General features: G+C 42.4%; 1 protein-coding gene across 13 annotated transcripts in view; it reads left to right on the forward strand.

Moving 5' to 3' along the window:
* The window catches only part of ZNF236 (zinc finger protein 236), a 98,204-nt gene that overhangs the window by 23,653 nt on the left and 47,693 nt on the right, over nt 1-26,858 (forward strand). For all 13 annotated transcript variants that reach the window (XR_008615920.1, XM_024133941.3, XM_024133940.3 and 10 more), the window contains 8 exons: nt 3,585-3,763; nt 6,311-6,435; nt 6,740-6,912; nt 9,144-9,287; nt 12,024-12,227; nt 13,193-13,421; nt 20,854-21,126; nt 22,435-22,638. Coding sequence is in view for 12 of the 13 variants with exons in the window: in XM_024133941.3 (XP_023989709.1) it covers nt 3,585-3,763; nt 6,311-6,435; nt 6,740-6,912; nt 9,144-9,287; nt 12,024-12,227; nt 13,193-13,421; nt 20,854-21,126; nt 22,435-22,638 (1,531 nt within the window). In the remaining variant the exon portion in view is untranslated. The remainder of the gene's footprint in view (nt 1-3,584; nt 3,764-6,310; nt 6,436-6,739; nt 6,913-9,143; nt 9,288-12,023; nt 12,228-13,192; nt 13,422-20,853; nt 21,127-22,434; nt 22,639-26,858) is intronic.

Consider the following 26,858-nt stretch of genomic DNA (forward strand, 5'->3'; position numbering starts at 1 on the left):
TCTCACCTAGCAGTCTGGCGTTGTGCGGCACAGAGCTGGTGGGGTGGCCGAGGTGGTCTGGGACCCCACGTGCTCTGCTCTCTGAGTGTTTCCTGTACTATGTGGCTTACAGCGGAGGGAGGGAGGGAGGTGGCGTGTCCGCGTGGGAAGGCCAGATCCAGAGGCGGAGCGGTCGAGTGGAAGGAGGGTGGTCGCCACACAGGGTAGTTAGCGCTAGGGAGGTCGGCCACTGCCGTGTGCTCAGCTAAGAAACCCGTCACTGTGCAGAAGAAGAGTAGATACTGGGACACAGTTGTCAGTCTTTTCCATGTATGTTAAAGAATGCAGTTTAGCTACCTTTGCCTATTCTGTATGTTTTTATTTCTTAGTTAATTGATTTGAATGTGGTTTATTAGTATCGACTACAGGAATAATTCCTTACCTTTAGTTGCACTTAAAATTAACCGCTAAGAATCCAGCTAAGATGAAGTAGACCCTTTGTGCCCCTCTTACAACTGAAAATACCTAGAGATCACACAGCCGAGAGACCCAGAGGCTCCTGAGCTGGGAAGAGGGAGGCGGGCAGCTTCCGGGACTCGAGGAGCGAGTGGCACGGAGCCCCTGGGCTGCTCTGTTGCCCGCTGTGCATTTGGACAGGGTGCTGGAAGAGCCTGTAGCCTCTGCCAGCAGGCTTAGGTGGAAGCACGCCAGAACATTGGTTGCCAACAGCCCGAACTGGGAAGAGGGTGGTCTCACAAGAGGAAATCTTGTTGACGCTGCCAACCCTCTCCCAGCCAAATTCCCACTGAAGAGCTCGGCAGGGCTAAGGAGAGCGATCGTCTACCCCATCCTGCTCCCTGTCCCCAGGAGGCAGGTGGCCCTCTGCTCCCCTGACCCCTGGGATTCCGAAGGGAGTTAATCTTGCATCCGTCTCCTGGCGGAAGGAGGTGGCACCCAGACACCCCCGCCCCCCGATGGTGTTAGAGAAGCCGGCTGGAAGCTGGCCTTCCATCCCCTGCCGGGCAGAAGCAGGGCGTGTTCTGATTCCCCGCCTGTGTAGTCTCTCCACCGGCAGCACCGAGACTCAGCCAGGTGATGCAGGATGGACCGATCTGCACAGTGCTTCCCGCCCCCTCACAGGGCAGAGGGGCCCTGTGAGGTGGCCCTCCACTTCCCAGCTGGTCCTGCCTCTGAACAGGGTGACACCTGCCAGGAGATGAGCCCAGTGGACTGTGATGGAAACCAGTGCTGCCAGGGCTCAGAGGAGGGCGGTGTCCTGTGGGGTGGGCTAAGGTTTCTCTCCTGCACTGAGCGCCATTTTGAGGCAGACTCCTGTAGGAAAGGAAGAATGGCTGCTGAGAAAGCCCAGGCAAGAGCAAGGACAGCACTTGGGCATTGGAGCCTGGGGGCTCTGAGAGAAGGAAGGGGGGGTGCAGAGAAAGGTCGTGCGTGGCCCCGGGGGAGGGGAGGCAGGAAGGGCAAGTGTTACGGGGTGAGTAGCCTAAAGGCGGTTAGTATTTATCGTATTTTATACTCTGTTTGACTTTAAAAAATTATTATATCTTCAGCCATACGGGGGCTGATAAGAATGCCATATGTTTCCCTGGATGATCTGCTGGCCACTTAGCGATCACTGGAATTCCGCCGGGACCACCTGCTTCTGGGGCAGGCACTAGCCACTGCCTCTGCCTAGAGGGCCTGCCGGGAGCTCCGACTGCGGGGAACGCAGTAAAGTGGACGTCCGCCAGCTGCCCACAGACCTCGCACTCCCTACTAAGACTTGCTCGAGGTGCCAGGTCCTGGGCAGGGAGGGAGGCCCATCCTGGCTCCTGGGTCTGGCTGGGTGTAACAGCATCAGCACGAAACCTTCCGTCATGAGGCCTGTTTCGGTTGTGGCCCGGCATGTACTTGATCCTGCTTTCGCCGTATGAGCAAATTGTACATAAACCAGAGTTTGCACTCAGAAGATTCTGATCAGTTTCTGAGTAATATCCATGTAGGTGTCTCCTGAAATATACTAATCTGCTCATTTGGTGAAAAAGTACCTGAAAAGAGGATGGGTCCGAGCCAAAGCAATGAAAGAATCACGGTGCGGGTGGGAGGGTAACAAGTCAGGGTTTATCTCGTGAGTGTAAGTCATTAGTGAAAGGAGAGTACTTTGCTGTACAGATGCAGGGTGTGGACGCCCCCAGTGCCACGCTCAAGATAGGCAGCAAATTTTGTTAGGTGGTTTTTAAATTTTTGACGGTTCCCAAGAAAGAAATTTCTTAATTATCAGCAAGATACTAACAAGAGAGTAGTTCATTATTTCCTTAAATCATTATATAGTAACACTAGTTTAAAGTTACTTAAGTTGGCGTCATTATTGGGTTGCTCAAAGTATTCCGTTCATCCTTGTCTTTTCTGCAAAGGATGCTCTTGAGTAGTATCAGTGAACAACCTCCTGTTAATGCTGTTTCTGTGCATTTATGAGACTGTCAGGTGCCGTAATTAGAAGGAAGTCTGATGGGAAGAAACAGCTATATATTTTGTTGTTTGGAAATAATAGTTTATGCTCATTGACAGGTTACACTCATTCTTTTCCATGTTTGGATCATTTAAATAAATAATTGTATTATAGAAGGTCACATGAGTAAACTCCTTGAACTTTGTACTGAGTCAGCAGTTCATTACTGAGTACTTCCTCTGTGCCAGGCACCGTTCAGCAACTTACATGCATCGTTGTACTTAACTTTATAACAACCCTGTGAGGGCAGGCATTGCTGTCACCACTGTTTCACAGACTTTGAGCAGTCAGCGCCCCCAGATACACACAGCTGGTGACTGGCAGCCTTCACGTGAACCAAGACCCAACTCGAGAACATCTGGACCAGTGCTATCCTAATTGAAATTTGAGTAATTTAAAATTTATAGTGACTATATTTCCAAAAGTTAAAAAGAAAACAGATGAAATATATTTTATTTTAATATATTTATGAAAATATATCCAAAATATTCTAATTCAAATGTTAAAAGTTGAGCTATTTTACATTCTTCCTCTTTTTTTCAGTAAGTCTTTGAAATCCTGTGTGTATTTTCTACTTATTCCATAGCTCTGTTCAGGTGCTCAGCCAGGCACTTCTGGACAGAGTTGCGGACTTTTCGTGGTCGACTACCCGTAAACCAGATTGAAAGAATGATAGGTGTTTCTGTTTAAAAATTTACCAGCTGTCATTTTGTTTTAAGGTAGTAGAGTCTATTAAACTGTCACCTTAACTTAAATTCTTTCCTGACCCTTTTGTGGCATTGAAGTCATTCTGCTTCTCTTTACGGCTTTCATGGCAGAGATGGGCAAAATGCCGTTTACCCGGCAGCCAATTTGAAACAGTTCGCTTTGCTCAGAAATTGTATTGTTCTCTCATCCTTTTCCCTATGTTTCTATCAGGAAAGAAATCACTTTTATATGTTCACATTTGGACATGATGATATATTTGTCGAGAGGTGAGATAGTGTTTGTCCCAGAGGAAAGCGTACTTTGTGCCTCAGCCGTTTACGGTAGGAGTTCTTTCAAGAGGTGATGGCTCTGAAGTGTTTGCGCTGCTCATGGGCGGTCTTTCCCTCTGCAGAACCTCATCTGCTCTGAGTGTGGGGATGAGTTCACCCTGCAGAGCCAGCTGGCCATACACATGGAGGAGCACCGCCAGGAGCTGGCTGCGAACCGGACTCACGCCTGCAAGGCCTGCGGGAAGGAGTTTGAGACGCCATCTCAGCTGAAGGAGCACATGAAGACTCATTATAAAATCAGGTGTGAGCCTTTTCTTGGGCTAAAAAAATTATACAGTCCGTTAAAAATGGGCATGCTTTGCTATGATTGCTTACACATCTTGGCTGCTTTAGAAACAAGAACAGGGCAACTCATCTCACGTGGTGTCGGGATGTCTTTCGTAGCATGTGTTATGTGTCGTGTCTACAGTAGGACAGGAGAGGTCGAAAATTTAAATGTCAGACTGTATGGGTGGATGTTTTTAGCTATATTATAATGTTAAAAGGTGTAGAACAAAGTATTATTGGCAATACCTTTTTATGGGCAGGTAACAAGGTGTGTAGAGTGGATTCACAAAGGCCACATTAGCACCCTTTTTACTGAATTGGTTTATTTATACTACCTATTTAGAACGTACATGTTTAAATAGTTACTGTGCTTAGTGTGTATATAAATATATAAGTAAAACTTCATTTAATCATTTACAAACAACCCTTCAGGCCTGATACTTTTATGTCCCCATTTTGCAGATGAGAAAAGGTAGGCTAGAGAAACCAAGTAACTTTCCCAAGGTTTTATAGCCATAAGTCAAGTGTTAGGGATTTAAACCCTAATAGTCTGGCTTTAGTGCTCATAATATCAGCAACCAGGCCTATATTTACATACATATATACCTTTATTCCTGGTAAAACTTAACATGGCTTCGAAATTTTGTATTTGACCTATTTCTGATTATATATTTTTTACTGCTATTTCCTTCTCTTAATGATATGAAATGCAGAGTTGTTCCTGGCCCTTTGTGCTGACTTAGCTAATGGTGATGATCAGTGGTCACACTCGTTGAGCTGATCTCTACAACAAACTATAAAAGCCCGTATTGATGAACTGGAATGACAGTATCATCAGTTTAACTTGCCACCCTTCCAAGCTCCAATATTTAGGAGCTATTTGTACTGTTTAACAACCAGCACCACCACAGCAAAAGGTCCCACACCAGTTAATAAAGTTTGTAAAGTGCCTGAATGCTTTGTAGTATTTATGTATTCTCTTCGGCATTGTGTTTTGGAAGCGTGGACTGAACATCTCCATATGATCAAAGTTCTCCTGTCTTTCCCACTCCCTTCATATTGCTGGTTGTTGACTAATGGGGTTCCCACCTGATGCTTCGTTACTTCGGCAAGTTTTAAACTCCCAAAACGTAATGCATGTGTCCCATCACACTAGATTTTTATTGTGATGACGTTCTAGCACAGGCTCTTTTGATTGTCCCCAGAAGTCTTGGAGAGGCGACTGAAGGCGCGCACGTGGTCACCGCGCGCTAGAGCGCGCCGGCCCCTGGGCCTTCCGGGGGCCAGGCAGACTGCCTCCCTCTCGCGGAGCTGCCGTTTAGCAGGGGAGCCAGACGGCGGCCAAGCAAGCGGATTAGCCGGTGCGGGTTTCAGGCGGTGGGCATGTTGAGAAGGAAGTACGACTGGATTCACCTGGGGTGTTGCTCCAGGGGTGGGGCAGTTGCTGAGGCACCTGTCTGATGTAGGCCTTTCTTAGGAGGGCCATTTGAAGTGGGACCCAGGTGGGGAGCAGGGGGAGGCGGCCCGGCAGGTCTAGGGAGGGGTGCTCCGGGCCTGGTGGGCGGGGAGGGGGGCCGTTGCCACTGTCTGAGCCGCAGGGGGAGGCCGGCGTGAGGGGAGCCGGCTGCGCGGTGGAGTGGAGCTCACGGGGCTGAGTGCGAGGCGGCAGGGTCTCGGAGCTGGAGGGCACTGAGCCCATCTGGGAACGCGGGTGTTACCCCGAGGGCCGCGGGGAAACTTGGGAGGGTTTGGCCCACGGATCCGGCTGCCCAGCCTTCAGGCCGCAGCCTGGCTGCTGTGTGGGTGAGGTTGAATCCGGGAGACCTGTGGATCGGGGCCACGGGATGACGGCGCTGCTCTCAGGCCACGCTGGTGGCTGCAGGGTGGAGAGACGGGAGCTTCTTTGGAGGTGTTTTGGGGTGAGACCAGCAGCGTTTGGAGATGGACTTGAAGTCGGGTGAGGGAGAAGGAAGAATCCAGTGTAACTTCTAAGGTTTAAACTTCACAGCTGGGAGCTGCCGTCTCCTGTTGTGGAAAGGAGCAGGCTGAGAATAAACAGGGTTTCATTTGGGACTCGCTAGGTTTGAGGCGCCCGGGAACCTTCAGGGGATGCCAAGTAGAGAGTTAGGTGCCCGGGGCTGGTGCTCAGAGGAGGGATCTGAGTTGTTGGAGATGGCACTTTGGAGATCATCGGCATCTAGGAGGAGCCTGGAGCGGGCAGCACACACTCGTGTCCACGTAGAAATCACACCTGCATGGGGAAAGCTTTATCTAGAAGAGACGTTCCGACTCTCCTCCTCCCCAACGAAAGAAATGAGTTTTATGATATTGATACACAAAACTAATACATGTATGTGTGTGTGTGTGTGTGTGTGTGTGTCCTACACACTTATATGTGATTGATTTCTCATTAAAGCACTTTCTGATGGCCAGTCGGCTAAGCTTTCCCATAGGATTTTGATTTAGAAGTGGTGACACAAGGGATTCGACTTACTGAGTATTTTCCCTCCATTTATACTAGGGTGTCAAGTACAAGGTCTTATAATCGGAACATCGACCGGAGTGGATTCACGTATTCATGCCCACACTGTGGAAAGACGTTCCAAAAGCCAAGTCAGTTAACTCGGCATATTAGGATACACACAGGTACGAGATACATTTACTTTTGGGTGATTTCCCGTGGGACCTTAAGGGAAGAAAAGGTGCTTTAGAGCCAACTAGACCTGAAATTTAATCTTGCCTTTTCCGTAGTTTGCTGATAACCTTGGTGTTACTTGTGAGATTTTGAGTAGGTAGTGAGATGTGTGAGTCTGCGGCCACAGGGGAACGTGCTGCCTGGAGGGGTAGGTTCGGGGTCTTGAGTGTGGGTAACTTAAGTATTTTCTTTTAATCCATCAGATGCTTGCACAGTATGGAATATGATGTTTTGATCATTTTTCTCCCTCTCTAGGTGAAAGACCATTTAAATGTAGCGAATGTGGAAAAGCTTTTAACCAGAAGGGGGCGCTGCAAACTCACATGATTAAGCATACAGGTGAAAAACCCCACGCCTGTGCCTTTTGTCCTGCCGCTTTTTCTCAGAAAGGAAATCTCCAGTCACACGTGCAGAGAGTTCACTCAGAGGTAAGCGTCACACTTGGGGGTGTGGTCCTTACAGGTGTGTAGTACGTCACAGGCTGCACGGATGGCTCTTGAGTTAAGAGTGAACCTGAGAACGTCTCCATTTTAAATGTAGACGAAGAGTTTGTGCAGAGCAGAGCCTGTTTAAAAAAATATATTTATATGTATATGTACACGTAACACGCAGACATACACGCAGACACACACATATACACACATACATACACATATACGCAGGCACACATATATATACACACGTTTGAACCTTTCTGGCTTATTATACATGGGAGAAATATAAAATACTATTTTTTGTCTTTTTACCAGCAGTATTATACCTTTGATGAATAGATGTTTGGAAGTAATCCTAATACCATTCTCAGTTGTGGTCCGTCAATCTGAATGCTAACCTATGTCATCCCTTTAGGGAACCTGAAACAGACACTTCCAAGTGTAAGAAATTGAAAGACAAGAAATGAAATTGAGGAGGAAGTATTTTTCTGGTGCTAGTATTGCTGACTGTGCATATGGGCCCATTCACATTTCCTATCAAACAGAGTCCCGGTCGGTGTATTTCCCTCCACACTGCATGTTAGCAAACTATGTCAGCCAAACTGATGTTCCTAATTTGTTTGTTGTCTCCAGGTAATACTGATTTGCAAACTCTGGAAGTATTTCTCTTAAACTGGTTCAGATTTGCTCTTATTATTAGTTTTTAAAATATTGGTTTATTTATTTATTTTTGGCTGCGTCGGGCTCTTTGTTGCGGCGCGCAGGCTCCTCTCTGGTGGCCTGGGGGCCTCTCTCTAGGTGCGGCGTGTGGGCTCAGTAGACCTGCGGCATGTGGGATCTTAGTTCCCTGACCAGGGATCGAACCCGTGTCCCGTGCATTGGAAGGCGGATTCTTAGCCAGTGGACCACCAGGGAAGTCCCCACCTTTGCTCTTGTTAATTGTCATGATTTGGTGTCTTATTTTAAAGTCTAATTGTAGATTATGAAGAAATATTTAAGCAACACAAATACTTTTATCATGGATCATTTATTTTGTATAACTACAATACTTTGGAGGATGAAAAGCATCACATTCCTAAAAGCATATGTATATCTTTCAATTTTTTCCTTGGAGTAAATCCTTAAGTAACACTAAAATGAAGAAAACCCTACATACTTCATATAGTTTGTAAAGAGACTGAGAATTTCATATGCAATGAAGTTGCTTTTAAAGACTAAGTTTTATTATCTAAGACCCAGAGACACTAGGAAGAGCATATACATATTTGTGAGGTTAGCTTTCGACCTGAGAAGAATAAATTTGGGCTGTGTAGTGACTCTTGCGGCGCTCCCTCTGTGTAAAGGTGATTGCTGAGGAATAACGGTGTGTTTAAATGCACAGCAACTGGAAAATGGCACCTTAGAACAGTCCCGGGGCGTGCTCATTGGTGCTGCCGGCTCTAGGAAACCCTTTAGGGAAGGCCGGGGACTCGCCTGCCTCCAGCCTGGGGACACCCTGGGACCTGCGGTGGGACAGGAACAACCTCTAAAGATTGTTTGTAACATCGTCTAATCCTGTGATGAGTCGAAAGCCGTAAAGTTCGTCCTTAGCAAGGTGCTAGGTGGAATGGAGGTCTTAGCCAAGTTCAGAGCCGGCTGGGCTTGTTGAGCAGTGCAGAGAGGATATTGTAGGTGCTTCCTCTGTGCCTGGGTGGCCCTGTCCGTGTTACTGCTCTGTAGTCCACTCTTGGCTCTGTCATAGTGTTAAAAAGTAGTCACTATAAAAAAAAAAAAAAAGTAGTCACTGCCGTGGACTATTGGAATTGGTGATGGAAAATGTATACATTGCGTGGCCATCCATCCTGACTTGTATGTTCAAGGCTCAGAGTAAAATTATACCTAACTGTCTGGCCTTCGTTATTGAACCCTGTGCTTAACCGTTTAAGAAGTTGAGAACATGTCAGACATTTTTTTACTAGAGCACAATAACTGAAAACTATGATTTTTCACTTGAACCGGTTCTGATTTATAGAAAAGACTGAAATTTCAATTAATCTCATACTGGCAATATTGATTAAAGAGTTGGGTCATTGATTCTAGACCTATCTAACTTATAAGAAAAGGTATGATAAAGGGTTAGATTATTTCTGTCATTTTAATTGAATGGTAAATTATGATTTGCCATAATTTAAATATTTTAATCTAACAATTGTAAAAACTTATTTTTTTCTTTTTTCTTTTTTAAGGTCAAGAATGGCCCTACCTATAATTGTACAGAATGTAGTTGTGTATTTAAAAGTTTAGGTAGCTTGAACACTCATATCAGCAAGATGCATATGGGTGGGCCACAGAATTCAACAAGTGCTGCAGAGACTGCTCACGTTTTAACGGTAAGCTTAGTAAGCTGGTTGATAGAAGGTATTCTTTTACCAAAATCTGTCATCTTAATTATGACGTTGAAAGTTGAATATTATTTAGAATAGTATTTAGTACCGTAAAGGTGCCATGAAAGTTTTCCTATATGGAAGTGGTGCTACTTTTATTTGTTTGTTTAATGAGTGAAAGGAAATCAAATTTTTAAAAACTTCAGAATAATACTATGTGATTCTGATTTATGGACAGTCATCTGAACCGGTTAGAAATGAGACAAAATATAATCATGTGATCATTAATTTATGAAATTGTAATCCCTGCGGTCAGTGTTACTGATGATGGTTATTGAATATCCTTTGTCCCGTGTTGTATTTTAAGAATCACTTCTCTCTTTAAAGTAATGTTTCTCCAGGTCTAATGGGGCAGTGATGCTTCTTCCTGAGACCTTGGACTTTCGGGAAACTCAGTTGTATTTTTCAGTACATGTATTTAAAATTGTACAGACCCCCCAAACACACCCCTTTTTACTCCTTTTTTTGTAGACTTTCATAGCTCAGCCTTGATCTGCTACTTCTACTGCCCTCCCAATTGATCATAAATGGCAGCATCTAAGCATAGAGTTTGGTGCCCTAACCAACAGCTGAGACTTTGGACGTACAGGTCTCGGGAGTGTTGAAGTAGCTCATGAGTGCCGTCAGCCGACGGTCTGTGTTGAGTCAGCAGCTGCCTCCTACCAAACTAGAAAATAGGCCTAGTTTGTATTTAGTTCCCAAGCATGAGGTTCACATTTAGTGTTTACTTTTTCTTTTCTTTTCTCACAATATTTGCAGCTTAGGATGATTCCTCAACTTACTCTTGTTCAGGGAGGATGTTGTAAAGAAGTTCTAAAACTGGAGAATAATTAGAGTCTAATAATTATGTCTTAAATTCTATTTTGGACTGAGTATTTTTTAAATAAAATTTTCAAGGTATAAGTCAAGCAAATATTCATTTCCTTTGGCAGTATGCAAATCAAATATGTAGATGTAGTGAATTACCTGGAATGATAATGCAAGTCATTTTTAAAATTTGTAGTCTCAGTATAAAACTGAAAATGTAGTTATAGGGGATTGGAAACCTGGGATCCATGCCACCTTTTACCCTCATCTGCGTGTGTAAGAGCGCTCTGTGTCAGGTTATACGTACTGTTTTTCAGGACTGTCTAGGGATCAGGGTTCAGCCTCCTGAACACGGTCTCTTATTTTGCCTCTCCCATTTTCTAAATCTTGACCTTTTTGCTTTACTTTGGAGGGTTTTTTTCAACTTTATCTTATAATTCCTTGAATTTTTTTAAGCTAGTAAGGTTTTTAATTTCTGAGATCTTTCCTTGTGATCTGATTGTTTCTTTTTCAAGATACTCTTTTCTGGTTTGATGTACTGTCCTTTGAAATCTAAGCAGCATTTTCTTTTAAAAGTTCGCTTCTAGTCGTTGAATTGTCTGTCTTGTGCATCTCCCCACTCCTCCTTCTTTCAGATGTCTTATAGTTCTTGGTTGCCTGTATTTAAGAAGAGGGCATCAGGAAACCTGCCTCTGAACTTTTTATGTGTGAACAGAGCCGGTTGAACTCCAGGGTTACTTATAATTGGCCAGGGAACCAGCTCTTAAAATTGAGGTCCCTGGTGGCAGAATGTAAAAGATTTTTTGTTTAATCTAGGGAACTAAGGGCCACAAAAGGTGCCCTAGCTCTCCCCAAATAGTTTTTTCATTTTTATCTCTTTTAGAGGCAATCCCCCATTTTTTTGCCTGAAGGTAAGTGCCTAATTGCCATCTGTTCTATGGAGGAAGACAGGGGATTCATTGTCAGTGTTAAGTATTTTAATTAATAGACTTTATTTTTTGGAGCAGTTTTAGGTTAATAGTAAAAGTGAGCGGAAAGTACAGAAAACTCCTGTAGACTCCTCTCCAGCAGCTCACATAAGTTATTACCCCCCGTTATTACACCTTGCATTGGTGTGGTGCATTTGTTACAATTGATGGATGAGTACTGGTGTATTATTATTAACTAAAGCCCACAGTTTATGTTAGGGTTCACTCTCGGTGGAGCATGTTCCGTCGGTTCAGGCCGGTGTATAATGCCCTGTTATCCACCATTACAGCATCGCACAGGATAGTTCTCTGCCCCTACCCTCTTCTGTGTATGCGTTTCACATTCCTGGGTTTCTCAGGAATCAGATCAGCTCTCTCTTCACATGTAGCATTTATTTCTCCAGTGCCCCTATTTTTCGGGAATTAAAAAAAAAATTTTAAACCACAGTGATTTCTTGCTTATTTTCTATATTTTGTAACTCTTTTACTCCTCCATCTTAATGGACTAAGAGGGAGATGAGGTTTGTGTGCTTCATGCCCCATCTTGAAGTAATAGTCTCTACCACCACTTACAAGACTTGAATTGTAGTAGAAAAAATTCATTGAATATATTTTTTAAGGGCCAATTTTGTGTCTGACTTAAAAATCAGTGAGGCATTTTATTTAAAATTTATGTTTGGATATGTATAGCTGACTCACTTTGTAACAAAGCAGAAACTAACACACCATTGTAAAGCAATTATACTCCAATAAAGATGTTAAAAAAAAAAAATTCATGTTTGGGATACTAAGTTTGGGATTTTAATGCTCATAAGAGAGATATGCCTGTTTTTTCCTTTTTAAAAAAAATTGGTGTACAGGTTAACGTAACTGTTTATAGTTTTAACGAAATGTTGCTGTGTTTCAGGCCACGCTGTTTCAGACTTTACCTCTTCAGCAGGCGGAAGCCCAGGTCACGTCTGCTCCGAGCCAGCAGAGTTCCCAGGCGGTGGCCGATGTCATCCAGCAGCTGCTGGAGCTGTCAGAGCCGGGGCCTGCGGGGTCCAGCCAGCCGCCTCAGGCTGGCCAGCAGCTGAGCATCACGGTGGGGGTCAGCCAGGACATCCTGCAGGTGAGGCACACTGAACCTGCTCCTGTCTGTGTTTGTCAGGGGCTGGGTATCATCACTGAAAATGACATATTCAGGTCTTGTCAAAGGAAAGGGATCTTCATTAAAAATGTGTCATAATTGAGAAAATTATATTGGAACAAAATATGCTTGTTTGCTTACTCATGGACAGTGCAGTATTTGAAACGATTTATTACTCGATAAATAAAAAGTTTAAAACTCTATAATTGTTTCTCTGTAAGTGAATTTTCTTGAAAAGTAGAGGCTTTTCAGAACTTCCTTGTATCTATCCTTGTTGACAGAGGGTAAGGAATATTGCATCCTTTCCCGCCGCGCTCCTTGGAGATGGCACTGCCTGTCTTGACAGTGTGTGAGCGTCCCTGGCCGTGTGGCGCTGGAGCGTGCGGAGGGCAGAGTGCTCTTCTGGGTCCTCTTCCCAGCCCAGCTCCACAGTCAGCGCCTTCACCCCCCAGCAGAGACAGCCTGCTCTCTCCTCTCCCGCTGTTTACTTACTGACGTGAACACTAACCTCTCCCCTCTACCTTTGTGGTGACAAGTTGGCCGGGGTGAGAAGAATCTCAGGTTGTCATGGCAGCTGATATTGTGAGGGTGACCCCGCTGTAGTTTCAACCAGTGATTCCTAAATGTGTTATAGGCAGCTAGAGTTGTCTGAGAGCAAATTCCTAAAAGGCAAGTGAATTAATTTCAGTGCCCTTGAATTTAGAACTGTAAATGCTTGCCACACCAGATTTTGGGTGGAGGTGAGATGTCAGATATCAGGAGGGATGTTTCAGCCTCCAAGGGCTGGGCGTTTCGCTCGGAGGTGACTGCTTGGCGATGTAGCTCTTGCGCCCAGTGGGGTGGAGTCGGAGTTCCGTAGGTCAGGCTTGGTCGCGTCTTTGTAATTGACTTTGGCGGGCAGGTGTGGGCACCGTGCCTCCTAACCTCCTAGTTCTGTTCTGTCTCAGCAAGCCTTAGAAAACAGTGGGCTGTCTTCAATTCCAGTTGCAGCGCTTCCCAGCGACCCCAGCCACGCCAAGGCCGCGGCCGCTCAGGGCCAGACTCCAGACGCTCCCAGCGTTTCAAGGGAGCCAGCTGACCCTACGGCCGCAGAGCGACAAGAAGAACAGGAGAGCCCAGAGAAGTTGGATAAAAAAGAAAAAAAGATTATAAAGAAGAAATCGCCGTTTCTACCTGGTAATTTTAGTATGCTTTAAGGTTTAGACACTTAGGGTGGCCTCTTGCTGCTTTTTAAGAAACACGCCCTCCTTTTTCCTTCTGAAGGTGGTATGTTTGTTGACGGCTCTGGTAGTGTCTACCTAATAGCATTTGTTTATTGTAAACTTCGTTAAACTTACCGAAGTCCCTGTGATTAGGGCCCCTCCTGACTCATCCCGCCGCTGTCAGGCCCCTCCTTCCCTCCAGCCCTTCCCGCCAGTCTCTGCCCCTTTGTCCCCCAGTGCCGCCGCCTGATGCTTCTAAAGCCCCTCTGCTCGAAACCCTCGGCCCTTTCCTGCCGCACCTGCTCCGGCACCTGCTCCGTTTCTCGGCCCACAAGCCCTCCGCAGCCTGCCCCAGCGTGCATTTCTGTCTTCCCTCCCGGGTCACCTGGATGCAAGCTTCTGTTATGGTAAACTTGGATTCCTGCTGTTCTCTCAACATTCTCAAGTCTTCTGAATGGCACGGGTTTCCCCAGGCTTTTCTGCATCATGAATGTCTTCTTTCTCACCCTCCTCTACTGTTCTCTGTGCAGACTCGGGTGGTCATTTGAGGCCAGATCATGCCGCCTCCTCGCAGGAGCCACAGGTCTCCCTCCTCTCAGTCCTGCAGACTAGAATGTTTAGGACCCCCGCGGTCCCTCATGTCACTTGTGGACGGCTAGAATACATTCCCTTCATTTCCGAACACCCCGCGGTGCTCAGTATGGCTCATTGCACGGAAGCAGGCATTACTGTATCTTTCTTGAAGAAAATAGATTCCTGCCTTTTGGGAAAAGCGTTCCTTTGAGAATATTTTCTCAGGGAATATAACTACTCTGCCCCTCCCAGGTGTCTTGGGAGCAAGTGCTTTCTTTCTGGAGAGCGTGGAGTAACCCTGTCATCTCTGTTAACACTTCTTTCTGAGAATGTATTTTCTCATTGTTAACGTGCGATTGTGAGATCCTCCTTTCTCAACCCACAAAACATTGTGGCCCTACTCTCCTTTTTCTTTTGATCTGGCCCCTCCTCCCCAAGTGAAAAATAGGATGATGGAATCTAAGCAGTTTATTGTCTGGGTTTTCCTGGGATTTAGAGAGGCAAGAAGGAAATGAAGGGCCATTGCCACATATTTTTAATAGCTATATGATAGCCTTGTAGGTTACACGTTTAGCTGTGCATTCTTGAACGTCTCCTTTACGTGCCCCCGATAAACTGATGGAAACGCATAGTCCTTGCGAAACGTTTTCTATGAGTTAACTGCTAGTCATCATGCGGAGCCTATGAACATGCTCTGATGTGGCAGCAGGCAACATACACGTCTTCAGGTGAAAGGCCAGACCTGGCTTCCTGAAAGTAACGAGGAAGGGAGACTTCATCCTGGGCCGTCCCATATCTTTAGGTGTTAGAAACAGCTTTCTCTTGCACTGAGCATTATTAGATGGAGATTTCAAAATGGAACTGCAGTTAACCTTATTGTACATTGTTTTAATGTGGAGTGTTGTGATCATCGAGTTTGTAAAGATTATGCAAATTAATTTTTGAAATACTTGAATAAATGAAGTACTTAGAGCACTTAGCAAGTTTATGTAGTTCTAGTAAATTTTAGATTAAATGTGATCCTTACTACAGGTTGGAGCCAGCTTTTTTTTGTTTTAACCATCTCTCTGATATTGTGATGAGAAAATTATTATGGGGACTTGTTTCTATATAAAGATATTCCTCTTGATTAAAACTTTATAGGGACCAGTAGACGTTTAATGTAATGATTGTTTCTGAAAATACCTCTTCAGGGGTAGTTGATACCATCTGATACCCTAAGAAGACCCTGAGCAAACTATGCTTGTCTCGTAAGTCGTAACATTTTCTTAACAGCTTAAAATTAACCTTAATTACATTTCCAAGTTGAACTCTGCCATCTATAGCTATCACTATTTGATTTATTCAGTTTTGTGAGAGTGAATATTTTTAGTAGAATTTGCTGTTACTTTAGGAGGTATTTTGTGTATCGGTTAAACGTTTAAGAAATGCTTTTATATTTATCATAAAACTTGTGATGTATAAATCATTATGAAGCTTTAATAAAGTCAGTTAACCTTCAAAATGTCAGCTTCCTTATCTGTAACAGGGGTAGATAAAAGGGATAGAATAAATGGAAGAGAACTGAATAGCGCCTGACACATACCAAGTGCGTAATGAATACGTGCGTTTTTAAGTTATTTTAAAAGCAGGTGAAACTTGCTCAGGCCCTACAATTCAAAAGGTACACGATGGGGTACAGTGGAAAGTGGAGAGTCCCCTCCCTGCTCATCGTGGTCCTCCATGCGCCCCTCCCTCAGGCAGCTACCGTCACTGGGGTCTTCTGTGTCCTTTAAACAAGCTTAGGCATATTATTATATATTATTGTTTTTTAGCAGGATGTAATGCATACTATATGTATTATTTTGTGGTTCACTTTTTCCCACCTGATAGCTTGTTTTACAAGATACCTGAATAGTATTCCCTTTTATGGGTAAATAATATTTAGGTATTTGCCAGTACCAATAATGCTGTCGTGGATACGTGTCTATCTGTAGGGTACATTTCTGGAAGTGTCAGAGCTTTCAGAGGGTAAGATCTGTAAAGATTGTTTTAAAGTACCGATTTTGAAATAATTGCAGGCTTAACAGAAATATTGCAGGAACAGTAAATACAGAGAATTGCCTTTTGCCTTCATCTAGATCCTCCAAGTGCTAAACGTTCTGCTGCATTCGTTTTCTCTTTACCTAGTAGTATTTTGTGAGCTGTATCTATGGCACGTATTCTTTTCTAATTTGTTTGGCTTTTGAGTTAAAAGGGAGAGGTATTTTCTCTTTATATAGCAGAAGGGGGAGAAATGTTTTTATGTAGCCAAATTTGTCAGTGTTTTATGACTTTTGGACTCATGTAATACTTAGAATTCAACACTGACATTATGGAAAAAGTGCCTCTTTTATCTAACACTTATACTTTTGTTTTTTTATACATCATTACAAAATGATCACCATGATATGTCCAGTTACTATCTGTTTACTCTCATATTTTAAACCAAATCTTTGACTCAGTTTTATTTTTTGTTTCCAGATGGGCACCCAGCTGCCTAGACACCATTTATTGAATAAGTCACATTTTCCCCGCTGGAAAGCAATGCTGCCTTTATCATATATTACACTCTCAAACCTGTATGGGTCTTTTCTGGACTTTATTCCAGTAATCTGTCTTTTTATTCATGTGTTGTGATACCAAATGGTTTTAGCTTTATCATGTGTTTTATAACTAGGATACCTAGTCCTCTCTCACTGCGCTTTTCTTTAATGTGTATTTTTTTTTACTGTTTTCACATATTTATTTTTTCATGTGTACTTTAAAAGCGACTGCTAAACTTCCAAAACTAGTTCTAAAAGAATTCCTATTGGTATTTGTATGTAAGTGATTTAATCAGAGAGAATTGATGCCTTTATAAATTTTTGTCTTTATACCAAAGAATAGGGTTAATAGGGGATTATATGAAATCATGTGTGTGAAACTTTTGAAAACTGTAAAGCACTATAGAACTTAAAGAATCTTTCATTCAGTAAAAAGAATAATTTAAGACAAAAGAAGAGGGTATGCATTTCCATTTACTCAGATCTTTTTTTTTTTTTCCATATTTTAGTAGTATTTTAAAATCTTCTTCTGGATTTTGTTGGTAGGTATGAAGGATGTTGATTTTTACATATTAAAATGTGGGCCTCTTTCTGAGTTTTAGTTTTTTAGGTGTATAATCATATCATTTGTAAACAATGATTTTACCTTTTCCTTTATAGTTATTACTGTGCATTTCTTTATCTTATCTAGTTACATTGGCTAGTATCTCTCAAACATGATAAATTAATGTCAGTGTGATAGTGGACTCTTTCCTCACTTAATAGGATTGCTTTTAGTATTTTCCTGTCAAGTCAAATGTTGTATTGATATGTTTTATTCACCTCCTCCTGTTTTTAGGCAGTTTTTTAAAACTTAAAACTAGATGTTGAATTTTAGTAAATGCCTTTTCGTCTTGAAGATGATTATGCATGTTTTTTCTTTCAAAATTTATTAATGTGTTTGAAGAGAAAAGCTATTGCCCAGCACCAGGAAAGATTGCCACGTGGGAATGCAGAACTGGTTTTCCAGATCATTCCGTATGTCAAAGGGTCAGAAATCTGGATTCAGTTTTCTTTTTCTAACACTGCCTGGGCCAAACAAAACATACACAGGCCAGATTTGGAGACAGCTTCAGGTTTGAAGCTTCAGCTTCAGCTGCCAGTTTGTATCTCTCTTCCAGTTCATTCCCAGAAATAATTAGAACCTGGTGACAGTTTTATGTCATCTTATGTAATTAAAGACATATTTTCATTTTTGTTTGGAAAAAAAATCTGATTTGGGGAGATGATTTCCACATTTTAGCTGACAGATATTACGGTTCTGTCTTATCTTTTTGTACATTGTTTTTCTGATTTGTCATGATAAGACATTTAGGTAATTACTGCACTTCTTCTAAATTAATTTTTACCTATTAGTTTTAAGCAATCTTAAGTTTTAGACTTCCTTAGTATAAGCAATATCACCTAAAATAAATATCTTTCTCTCACTTTAAAAACCATTTCCTTTGTTTTCTACTCTTTTCCCCCCACCCGCCATGGTGTGTGTATGTTCCTCTCTTTGTTCTTGTTTTTAGAAAAATAATACTTTTCATTCTTTTACCTAACCTCTTTCTCTATGTTAATTAGTCCCATAAGGAGTGTTATATTCAGGAAAATACGTTTTCTCTCCTTACAGATTCACTGGCACATAAGGAAAATTCCTTGTATTTACTGATAACAAAGAGAAGGAAGCAAGAGCTTTTCTTTTCCCTAATAAAACTATGTCTGTAAAGACCCAGTTAAATAAAGAGTGAAAATTTTCTGATGAATTTCATCAGCATGGCCCAAATCTCTTTGATTTCAAGTGGATTCCTTACCTTGTTGTAGGTGTCTGTTTAATTTCTGGCAAATAACATCTAATTGAAGTTTAAAAAGCTGATTCTGCCAAATTAGAAATTTGCCAGTTTAGGTATTATTTTACTAATTATATTTCCATAAATTCCACTTGCGATTTTTCTTCTGAGAGGAGTAGCTTCAAACCTGGATCAAGGTTGAATAACAGTATGGGGTTGGCCAAAAGGTTTGTTTGGTTTTTTCTGTATGATGGCTCTAGTAGCACTTAGTTGTCTTTAACTTCATTCGAAACAATTTTGTTAGATTGTATGTGACGGCTGTCCTATCAGCGTGCATTTAAAAAAAGACTTAACCGGGCTTCCCTGGTGGCGCGGTGGTTGAGAGTCTGCCTGCCGATGCAGGGGACACGGGTTCGTGCCCCGGTCCGGGAAGATCCCACGTGCCGCATAGCGACTAGGCCCGTGAGCCATGGCCGCTGAGCCTGCGCATCGAGAGCCTGTGCTCCGCAACAGGAGACGCCACAACAGTGAGAGGCCCGCGTACCACAAAAAAAAAAAAAAAAAAGTCCGCAAAGTCACCTTGAACTTTACCTCTGCCTAGGATGCCCTTTCTGGACCAGCCAGCCTTAAGATCAAGTTCCAATACCAGCTCCACGGAGAGGCCACAGCAGTGAGAGGCCTGCGTACTGCAAAAAAAAAAAAAAAAAAAAAAAAAAGACTTAACCAGAACTGGTGAATTTTTGTGTAGCCATTTTAATATTGAAGAGAAGAAAGAAAAAAAGCAACCTTTTCAGCATCTTATGCTTTATTATTTCAAGAAAGGTAAAAACGCAACCGAAATGCAAAAAAAGATTCGTTCAGTGTATGGAGAAGGTGCTGTGACTGAAGGAACGTGTCAAAAGTGGTCTGTGAAGTGTCGTGCTGGAGATTTCTCGCTGGACGATGCTCCACGGTCGGGTAGACCACTTGAAGTTGGTAGTGATCAAATCGAGACATTAATTGAGAGCAGTCAACGTTATACCACGCGGGAGGTAGCCGACATACTCCAGATATCCAAATCAAGCGCTGAAAATCATTTGCATCAGCTTGGCTATGTTAATCGCTTTGATGTTTGGGTTCTACGTGAGTTAAGCGAAATAAACCTTGACCGTATTTCCACATGCGATACTCTACTTAAACCTAATAAGGAGAAAACGTTCCGTTTTTAAAACAAATTGTGACGGGCGATGACAAGTGGATACTGTACGATAATGTGGAACGGAAGAGGTCGCGGGGCAAGTGAAATGAACCACCACCAACCACACCGAAGGCCGGTCTTCATCCAAGGAAAGTGACGTTGTGTATATGGTGGGATTGGAAGGGAGGCCTTTATTTTGAGCTCCTTCCGGAAAACCAAACACTTCCAACAAGTACTGCTCCCATTTAGACCAACTGAAAGCAGCACTCGACGAAAAGCATCCAGAACTAGTCAACAGAGAACGCGTAGTCTTCCATCAGGATAACGCAAGACCGCATGTTCCTTTGATGACCGGGCAAAAACTGTCACAGCTTGGCTGGGAAGTTCTGATTCATCCGCCATATTCACCAGACATTGCACCTTCAGGTTTCCATTTATTTTGGTCTTTACAAAATTCTCTTAATGGAAAAATTTTCAATTCCCTGGAAGATTGTAAAAGGCACCTGCAACAGTTCTTTGCTCAAAAAGATAAAAAGTTTTGGGAAGATGGAATTATGAAGCTGCCTGAAAAATGGCAGAAGGTAGTGGAACAAAAGGGTGAATACATTCAATAAAGTTCTTGGTGAAAATGAGAAGTGCATCTTTTATTTTTACTTAAAAACCAAAGGCACTTTTTGGCCAAACGCAATATTTAGCGTTGCAAAAGAATCTTCTATATTTGATCATAAATCATGAACTCATTCATGATCAAATATGCTATTTCTTTGTTTTAACTATCAGTTCCTTTCTATAGCATAAGAATTTACCATTTCCTCATTATTTTTATTTGCATTTTTTTATTAGTGATAACAGATCAGCTCAGACAATACTTATTGTCACTTCATTCCTTCTTTTCATGTTCTTTGAGTTAATTTTGGAGTCATTTGATCACACGTACTGTTACTTAAGCTTATAGCAGACTAAGTCTGCCCTGCCAATTCTTGATTTATATCATAGTACCTGTCTAGTTAGCGTTCTTATCTCTCTTAGGCTGTGATTTGTGTTCATATGGGACTGTTAGGATTTTCTGCAAGATTCAGTCACAGTCACCAGTCATTTCAGTTATTATGGAAATTTCAGCTTTTTCCACAGTTGATCGTATGTCCTCTGCTGTGGCAAAAGGTCTATAGCTTTTTATAGGTATGGTGTGCTGTCTAAGTCTAAGCCTAGAAGGACATTAATAATTGGTGTAATGCGGTTTCGAGGCCAAGCTGGACCGTTCTTGTTGTAATCTTCCTCCAGGGTCGATCCGCGAGGAGAACGGTGTGCGATGGCATGTGTGTCCCTACTGCACCAAGGAGTTCCGCAAGCCCAGCGACCTGGTGCGCCACATCCGCATCCACACCCACGAGAAGCCCTTCAAGTGCCCACAGTGCTTCCGGGCCTTCGCCGTGAAGAGCACGCTGACGGCCCACGTCAAAACGCACACGGGCATCAAGGCGTTCAAGTGCCAGTGCTGCATGAAGAGCTTCTCCACCTCGGGAAGCCTCAAGGTGCACATTCGCCTGCACACAGGTACGGGGGCCCTCCCGCCGCAGGTGCTTCACAGCAGGGTCTGCGGTGGTGGCTGAGCATGTGGAGCACTCGTGGCTCTTTATTTTAATGAGTGTGACGGTGACCTTCTGTGGGCTGGGCACACGGTACACGCTGCTGAACAAAGTCCACGTGACCTTGGTCCTCATGGAGCCCATGGCCTAAGGAGGGAGCATTAAACTGTACCACTTACGAGTGAGGGCAGGAGTGTAGGGAGTGAGGAGGGGAGACCGCTGTGGGGGACGGGGTTCAGATGCAGCCCAGGAGGGCCTTCCCGAGGAGGAGGCCGCTTCGCCCCCGTGGGGCCTCTGGGTTTTAGCTGGCACGCTTCAGGCTGGGGGTGTCTGTGCTGAGATCTTAATATCAGCACTCACTCTACCTTTCAGATATTTTGTCATCAGTATTAAGGCACAAGGACTTTCATATTCAGGCTCCAGTTCTGTTCATAGCAGTTTTATTGAGATATAATTCACAAATCATAAAATTCACTCTTTTAAAGTGTGCAATTCAGAATTGTGCAACCCATGCCACTGTCTAATTTTCGAACATTTTTATCACCCCCAAAAGAAACCCTGTACCCATTAGCAGTAACTTCTGCTAACCCTTTGAGGCTCCTGGGCTGAGCTGAGCATAGGGGTGAGTGTTGGAAAAAGCTGAGATGAGACTGGTGTGATATATGCCTTCCTCTGGGATCTGCATTTTCATTTGCCAATAAAATCGTAAGAAAAGGGAGTTTCCTTCAGAAAAGGGAAGTCATAGCAGAGGATTGTTAAGAGGATGTTATTACTGTCATCATCAGCATCAGTGATATTATTATTTACAATCAAACAACCACCATTTACTGCTCGTTTACCAAATGCTGGGCACTGCTGAGTGCTCTTCAAACACAAGCGTATAGAATCCCAGCAGCAAGCCTGGGGCCCCGTCGTTATCCCAGTTACAGACAGAATGATTTGAGAGAGGAGAGCAGCCTTACTCATGTTAGTGTCTTAAGGACTACTAGTTGAACATCCATTTTACAATTTTAGGCTTTCTCCTGAAAGTAGTAAATGCTCTTTTTTTTTTTTAACTTAAAGTGCTCTTATTACATGGCTTAACATCTGTAACGTGCACTGTATGCAAACAAGGGAAAATAACTGTTAATTTATATGTCCATGAAATTATAAACATATGGCATGAAACAACAAATTGAGAATTCAGATCAGTATTAAAATACTAGAATTTTATGGTGGCGTTAACTGAGATGTGTTTCTTTGGAATAATTCTACAGCCTATTTTATTTTTTATCAGGAGTCAGACCTTTTGCTTGTCCTCACTGTGACAAGAAATTTCGAACCTCAGGCCACAGGAAGACTCACATTGCTTCTCACTTTAAACACACGGAGTTAAGAAAGATGAGGCACCAGCGTAAACCGGCAAAGGTTCGTGTTGGCAAGGCGAACGTTCCAGTCCCCGATATTCCTTTGCAGGAGCCGATCCTCATAACAGACGTAGGTAAGATTGTCCTCCCTTGGTACTTTGCAAAGGGTGTATGAACATTATGGTCTGCGTCGTTAGATAGTTAGTTGTATGTGTGGTGCCAGTGGAGTTGTTGTTAAGCATTGTTTTGCTTTATGGGCCAGCAAGATTCACAATTAAATTAAGATCCTAGTTCTGGCTCAACTGCTGCTCAGATTATGTTCTCGGTAAGAGGGAAGTGCTGTGTAAGTGAAGATGTTCATATGTGAGTCCTCACCAAGGAAGACTGTACCTCAGTGGACCTGTGGGGTGGATGGGTGTCCTGAGTGGGGCACACAGTATGCTGTGTCATTTACATCTTAGAAGCCCCGCATGCCGTGTAACAGATCATTATCTGGGCTGCTTTAACCTTTGGATTAAAAGGTAAATCTGCCAGCTTTTAAGTTCTTTTTAGGCTTGGTGTTGTTATGATCAAGGTAAATTATGATTTTGTTAGCTAACTAAAAAGAAAACACTGTTTATGAGAATCTTCAGAAAAATGATTTTTGTAGGTCCTAAAACAAGATTAAAGGAAACTCATTAAGTTCTGTGCAAGAATTTACATTTTTATGCAGTTCTCCTGTATTTCATCATCTTAGGAGAGATAATCTAGTCTGTGAACAAAATTAATATCAAACAAAACGTAATTTAATATAAATAAAGCTTAAATGGTAAAAAAAGAGATACTGTAGACTAATGTCAGCTATAGTCCACTAATAAGGTGATCAATAGTCATGAGCTTTTATATATCTAGGAGCATAGCATCAAAATATATAAACCAAAAACAGAAGAAAGGAGAAATATTCAAATTCTGAACCATAGTGAGAGACCCTCAGTTAGATTGGTGTAAACACAGTGAGACTGAGGAGGGTTTGAAGCACACATATAAAAAGGGTGATGGAATGGCTTTAAAGCCTTGTACTCCAAAGTACACACTCTTCTAAATATGCATGAAATAGAAGTTGATCACATTCTAGGGTATAGAGAAATTTCAGATTTTCAAAAATAGGTACTGTGAAGGATACAGTCTTTGATTACAATTCAATGAAAACATAAATTAATAGAAAGTAGCTATCTAAAGTTTCATTATATGGAAAAGTAACACTCAAAACTGCAATTACATCCTAGAAATGGGAACATTTTTATAAACAGTTGGATGGACCAAAGCTATTATCAGAAAAGTCTGATAACAGCTTTTAAGAAGTATTTCTTACTAAAAAATAAGAACGAAAATAAATAAAATATATAACTCAAAAAAGTAGAAAAATAAAAAAGCAAGTAGCAAAAAGTAATTAATAAGTATAATAATTTAAGATAGAAGACAAAATTCTAGTGAACATAATTTTACAATTTTTAAAAAGTTAACAGTAGAATAGATAGCTCGACACGTCTCTAGTAAACTAAAGACCGAGAAAATATCTGTAATGTTAGGAATGAGAGTCAAGCTGTAAGCACAGATACAGATGAGATAAAAATTGTTTGCAGATACTCTACAACTTTTTGCTAATACACTTGAAAATTTAGATGAAATGGATTTTTTTCCAGAATAATGTGCTTATCAGAATTGACTCTAGAAGAAATGGAAAACCCCCAAAAGACAACAAGTTTAAGAGCATACTTCCTAAATACTAGCCTGCAATGATTTTACGTATGATTTCTACTAAGCTTCCTAGGAACTGTAATTCTTAGGGTGTTTAATTGTTTAGGGTATAGACACTGATCGGAACTCCCATGGTAGGTTAGAACACTGATGTCCTTGTGCAGTTGTGGCAGCTCACAAAACAAAACAACAGACCAATCTCACTTAATGTGTATTTAATCTTCACTGTAGTCTCTAGGTTCTCAGTGATTTGTGTTATTCTTGAAATGCAAAAAAATCTCTAAAAGTTAGGACAGACTAAAAACTTAGCAGCCCTAGAATTATCCTTCATGCTTGAAGGTAACCCTCAAATTACCAGTTTTTTCAAGTTGCCATGACTCAGGTTACACACCTGTGGGTTTCTTGCCGTTAAGTTTACAAATCCTTAGTTGAGTTGAACTGGAGCCCTGATTCTCCAGACTTTTTCCGAGGTTAAAATGGAGCACATTGTGCTTTTAGCTTCACAGACACCTGTATCTTAGACTGAATTACTGGAAGCAGAATTCTCCTTTGTTCTAGGCTGAGTGGGACACATGGGGGAAGTGATTCATAGAGCTGGCTTCACATCGTAAAATGTAAAATATTTAAATATTTCTTTTACACTTTGTCGTTATTTGTATTTGTGTCTGTCTCTTCTCTCAGAATCTGAGCTCCTTGGAGGTCATGTAGAAAAAATGTGACTGTAATTATGTTTTGGGGGGACAGATCTTGATAAAAACATGCCGGAGAGGGTTTAGCATAGATTAGTTACAATCATTTGACTTAACTGGGAGGTGAGATGTTGCAGTCCGGTCTAGTTACTTGAAGCTCAATACCTTTTACACTAATTACGGTCACTTAGGAAAGTATTAGAATGCTTAAAAAAATACTGCAGGGGGCTTCTCTGGTGGCGCAGTGGTTGAGAGTCCGCCTGCCGATGCAGGGGACGCGGGTTCGCGCCCCGGTCCGGGAGGATCCCACGTGCCGCGGAGCGGCTGGGCCCGTGAGCCATGGCCGCTGAGCCTGCGCGCCCGGAGCCTGTGCTCCGCAACGGGAGAGGCCACGACAGTGAGAGGCCCGCGTACCGCAAAAAAAAAAAAAAAAAAAAAAAAAAAAAATACTGCAGGAAGTAACTTAATCTCTGCATATTAAGGGAGCATTGTTGGATGGAATAGTCCCATATAGTTGTGTAATTCTAAAAACTTCCAGAGCTGCTTGGGAACTTAAAAATAGTCTTTCCCAAACTTGCCTACATTCCTCACTCTTCATTTTTACAGATGTAAAAAGTGGGCCCTAGAGAGGTTTTAACATTGCTTTTAGGTTCTACAACTAGAGCTCATGGTAGAACTGGAACCTGGGTCTTCAGACTTCTGGATCAGGGTGTGGTCAGTAAAGCTCACTTCCTCCCACACCCATCAGCCTTGCGCCCCCGAGGAGTGTGGAGGAGCCGCCAGGGGCCCAGATGGCCACTGGATCTTGGCACTGAGCACCACTAGTCTTGACTGAACACAGACACCGCGTAGTTCATTGCACTTGGGGCTGTTTTCACTAGACATGCGGTGTACTGTACTCTAAATGCTTTCTCTTCTAAATTCAAGAACTAAGTTTAAATAAAACAGTGTGCAGACTGGGGAAGCATTGGAGTCAGGGTGATCGTAATATTTTGATCTGTAGCTGCTTCTGGATTTTCAAATCATATGTGAATATGACATATCTATTTTTTTTAAAAAGAATTCACTGTGTTTTCTGTATATGACCGTGCGTATGTGTGAGCGTGTGTAATGGTGTATGCTCCCACCATTTTTGCGGAGCATAGATGTTTGAAAAATATTTTCTTCGAAGTGAGCCAGGCTTTGGTTATCTATTATTTTTAAAATTTATTTATTTTAAATTAAAAGGGGGCTTTTGTTTTGTTTTTAATTAATTAATTAATTAGTTAATTATTTACTTACTTATTTGGTTGCACCGGGTCTTAGTTGCCGCAGGTGGGCTCCTTAGCTGTGGCTCATGGGCTCCTTAGTTGCAGCTTGCCAGCTCCTTAGTTGCGGCATGCAAACTCTTAGTTGCGGCATGCAGGATCTAGTTCCCTGACCAGGGATCGAAGCCCGGGCCCACTGTGCTGGGAGCGCAGAGCCTTGACCACTGCACCACCAGGGAAGTCCCTGGTTATCTATTATTTTAAACCTCAGTGCTGTAATGATTGATCTTCCGAGTTTATATTCGTGTTTTAATCATATTGATATTAGTGCATTTATCTTGCTTTTTCTTTCACATATTTGTCTAACCTAGTATACCAGATTTATTTTATATGTTATGTGTGATATATAACATGTGTTACGTTTGTCATCATTTTGTTCTTTTGTGGTTTATGGTAGCTCTTGTAAGACTAAGTTGCATTTTCCCCCAAGCACCATAACAAGATAAAGCTTTTTCTTCTGTTAGTATAAAAGGAATTTTAAAAAGTTTTAAGGACATTTCTAGTTTGTTTTTGAGGCATATTAGCTGAAATTTATCCATGCCTTTCCTTTTTTTTTTTTTTTTTTTTTTTTTGTGGTATGCGGGCCTCCCCCTGCTGTGGCCTCTCCCGTTGCGGGGCACA

Source organism: Physeter macrocephalus, chromosome 19 (genome assembly GCF_002837175.3).
Source record: "Physeter macrocephalus isolate SW-GA chromosome 19, ASM283717v5, whole genome shotgun sequence".
Taxonomy (NCBI): domain Eukaryota; kingdom Metazoa; phylum Chordata; class Mammalia; order Artiodactyla; family Physeteridae; genus Physeter; species Physeter macrocephalus.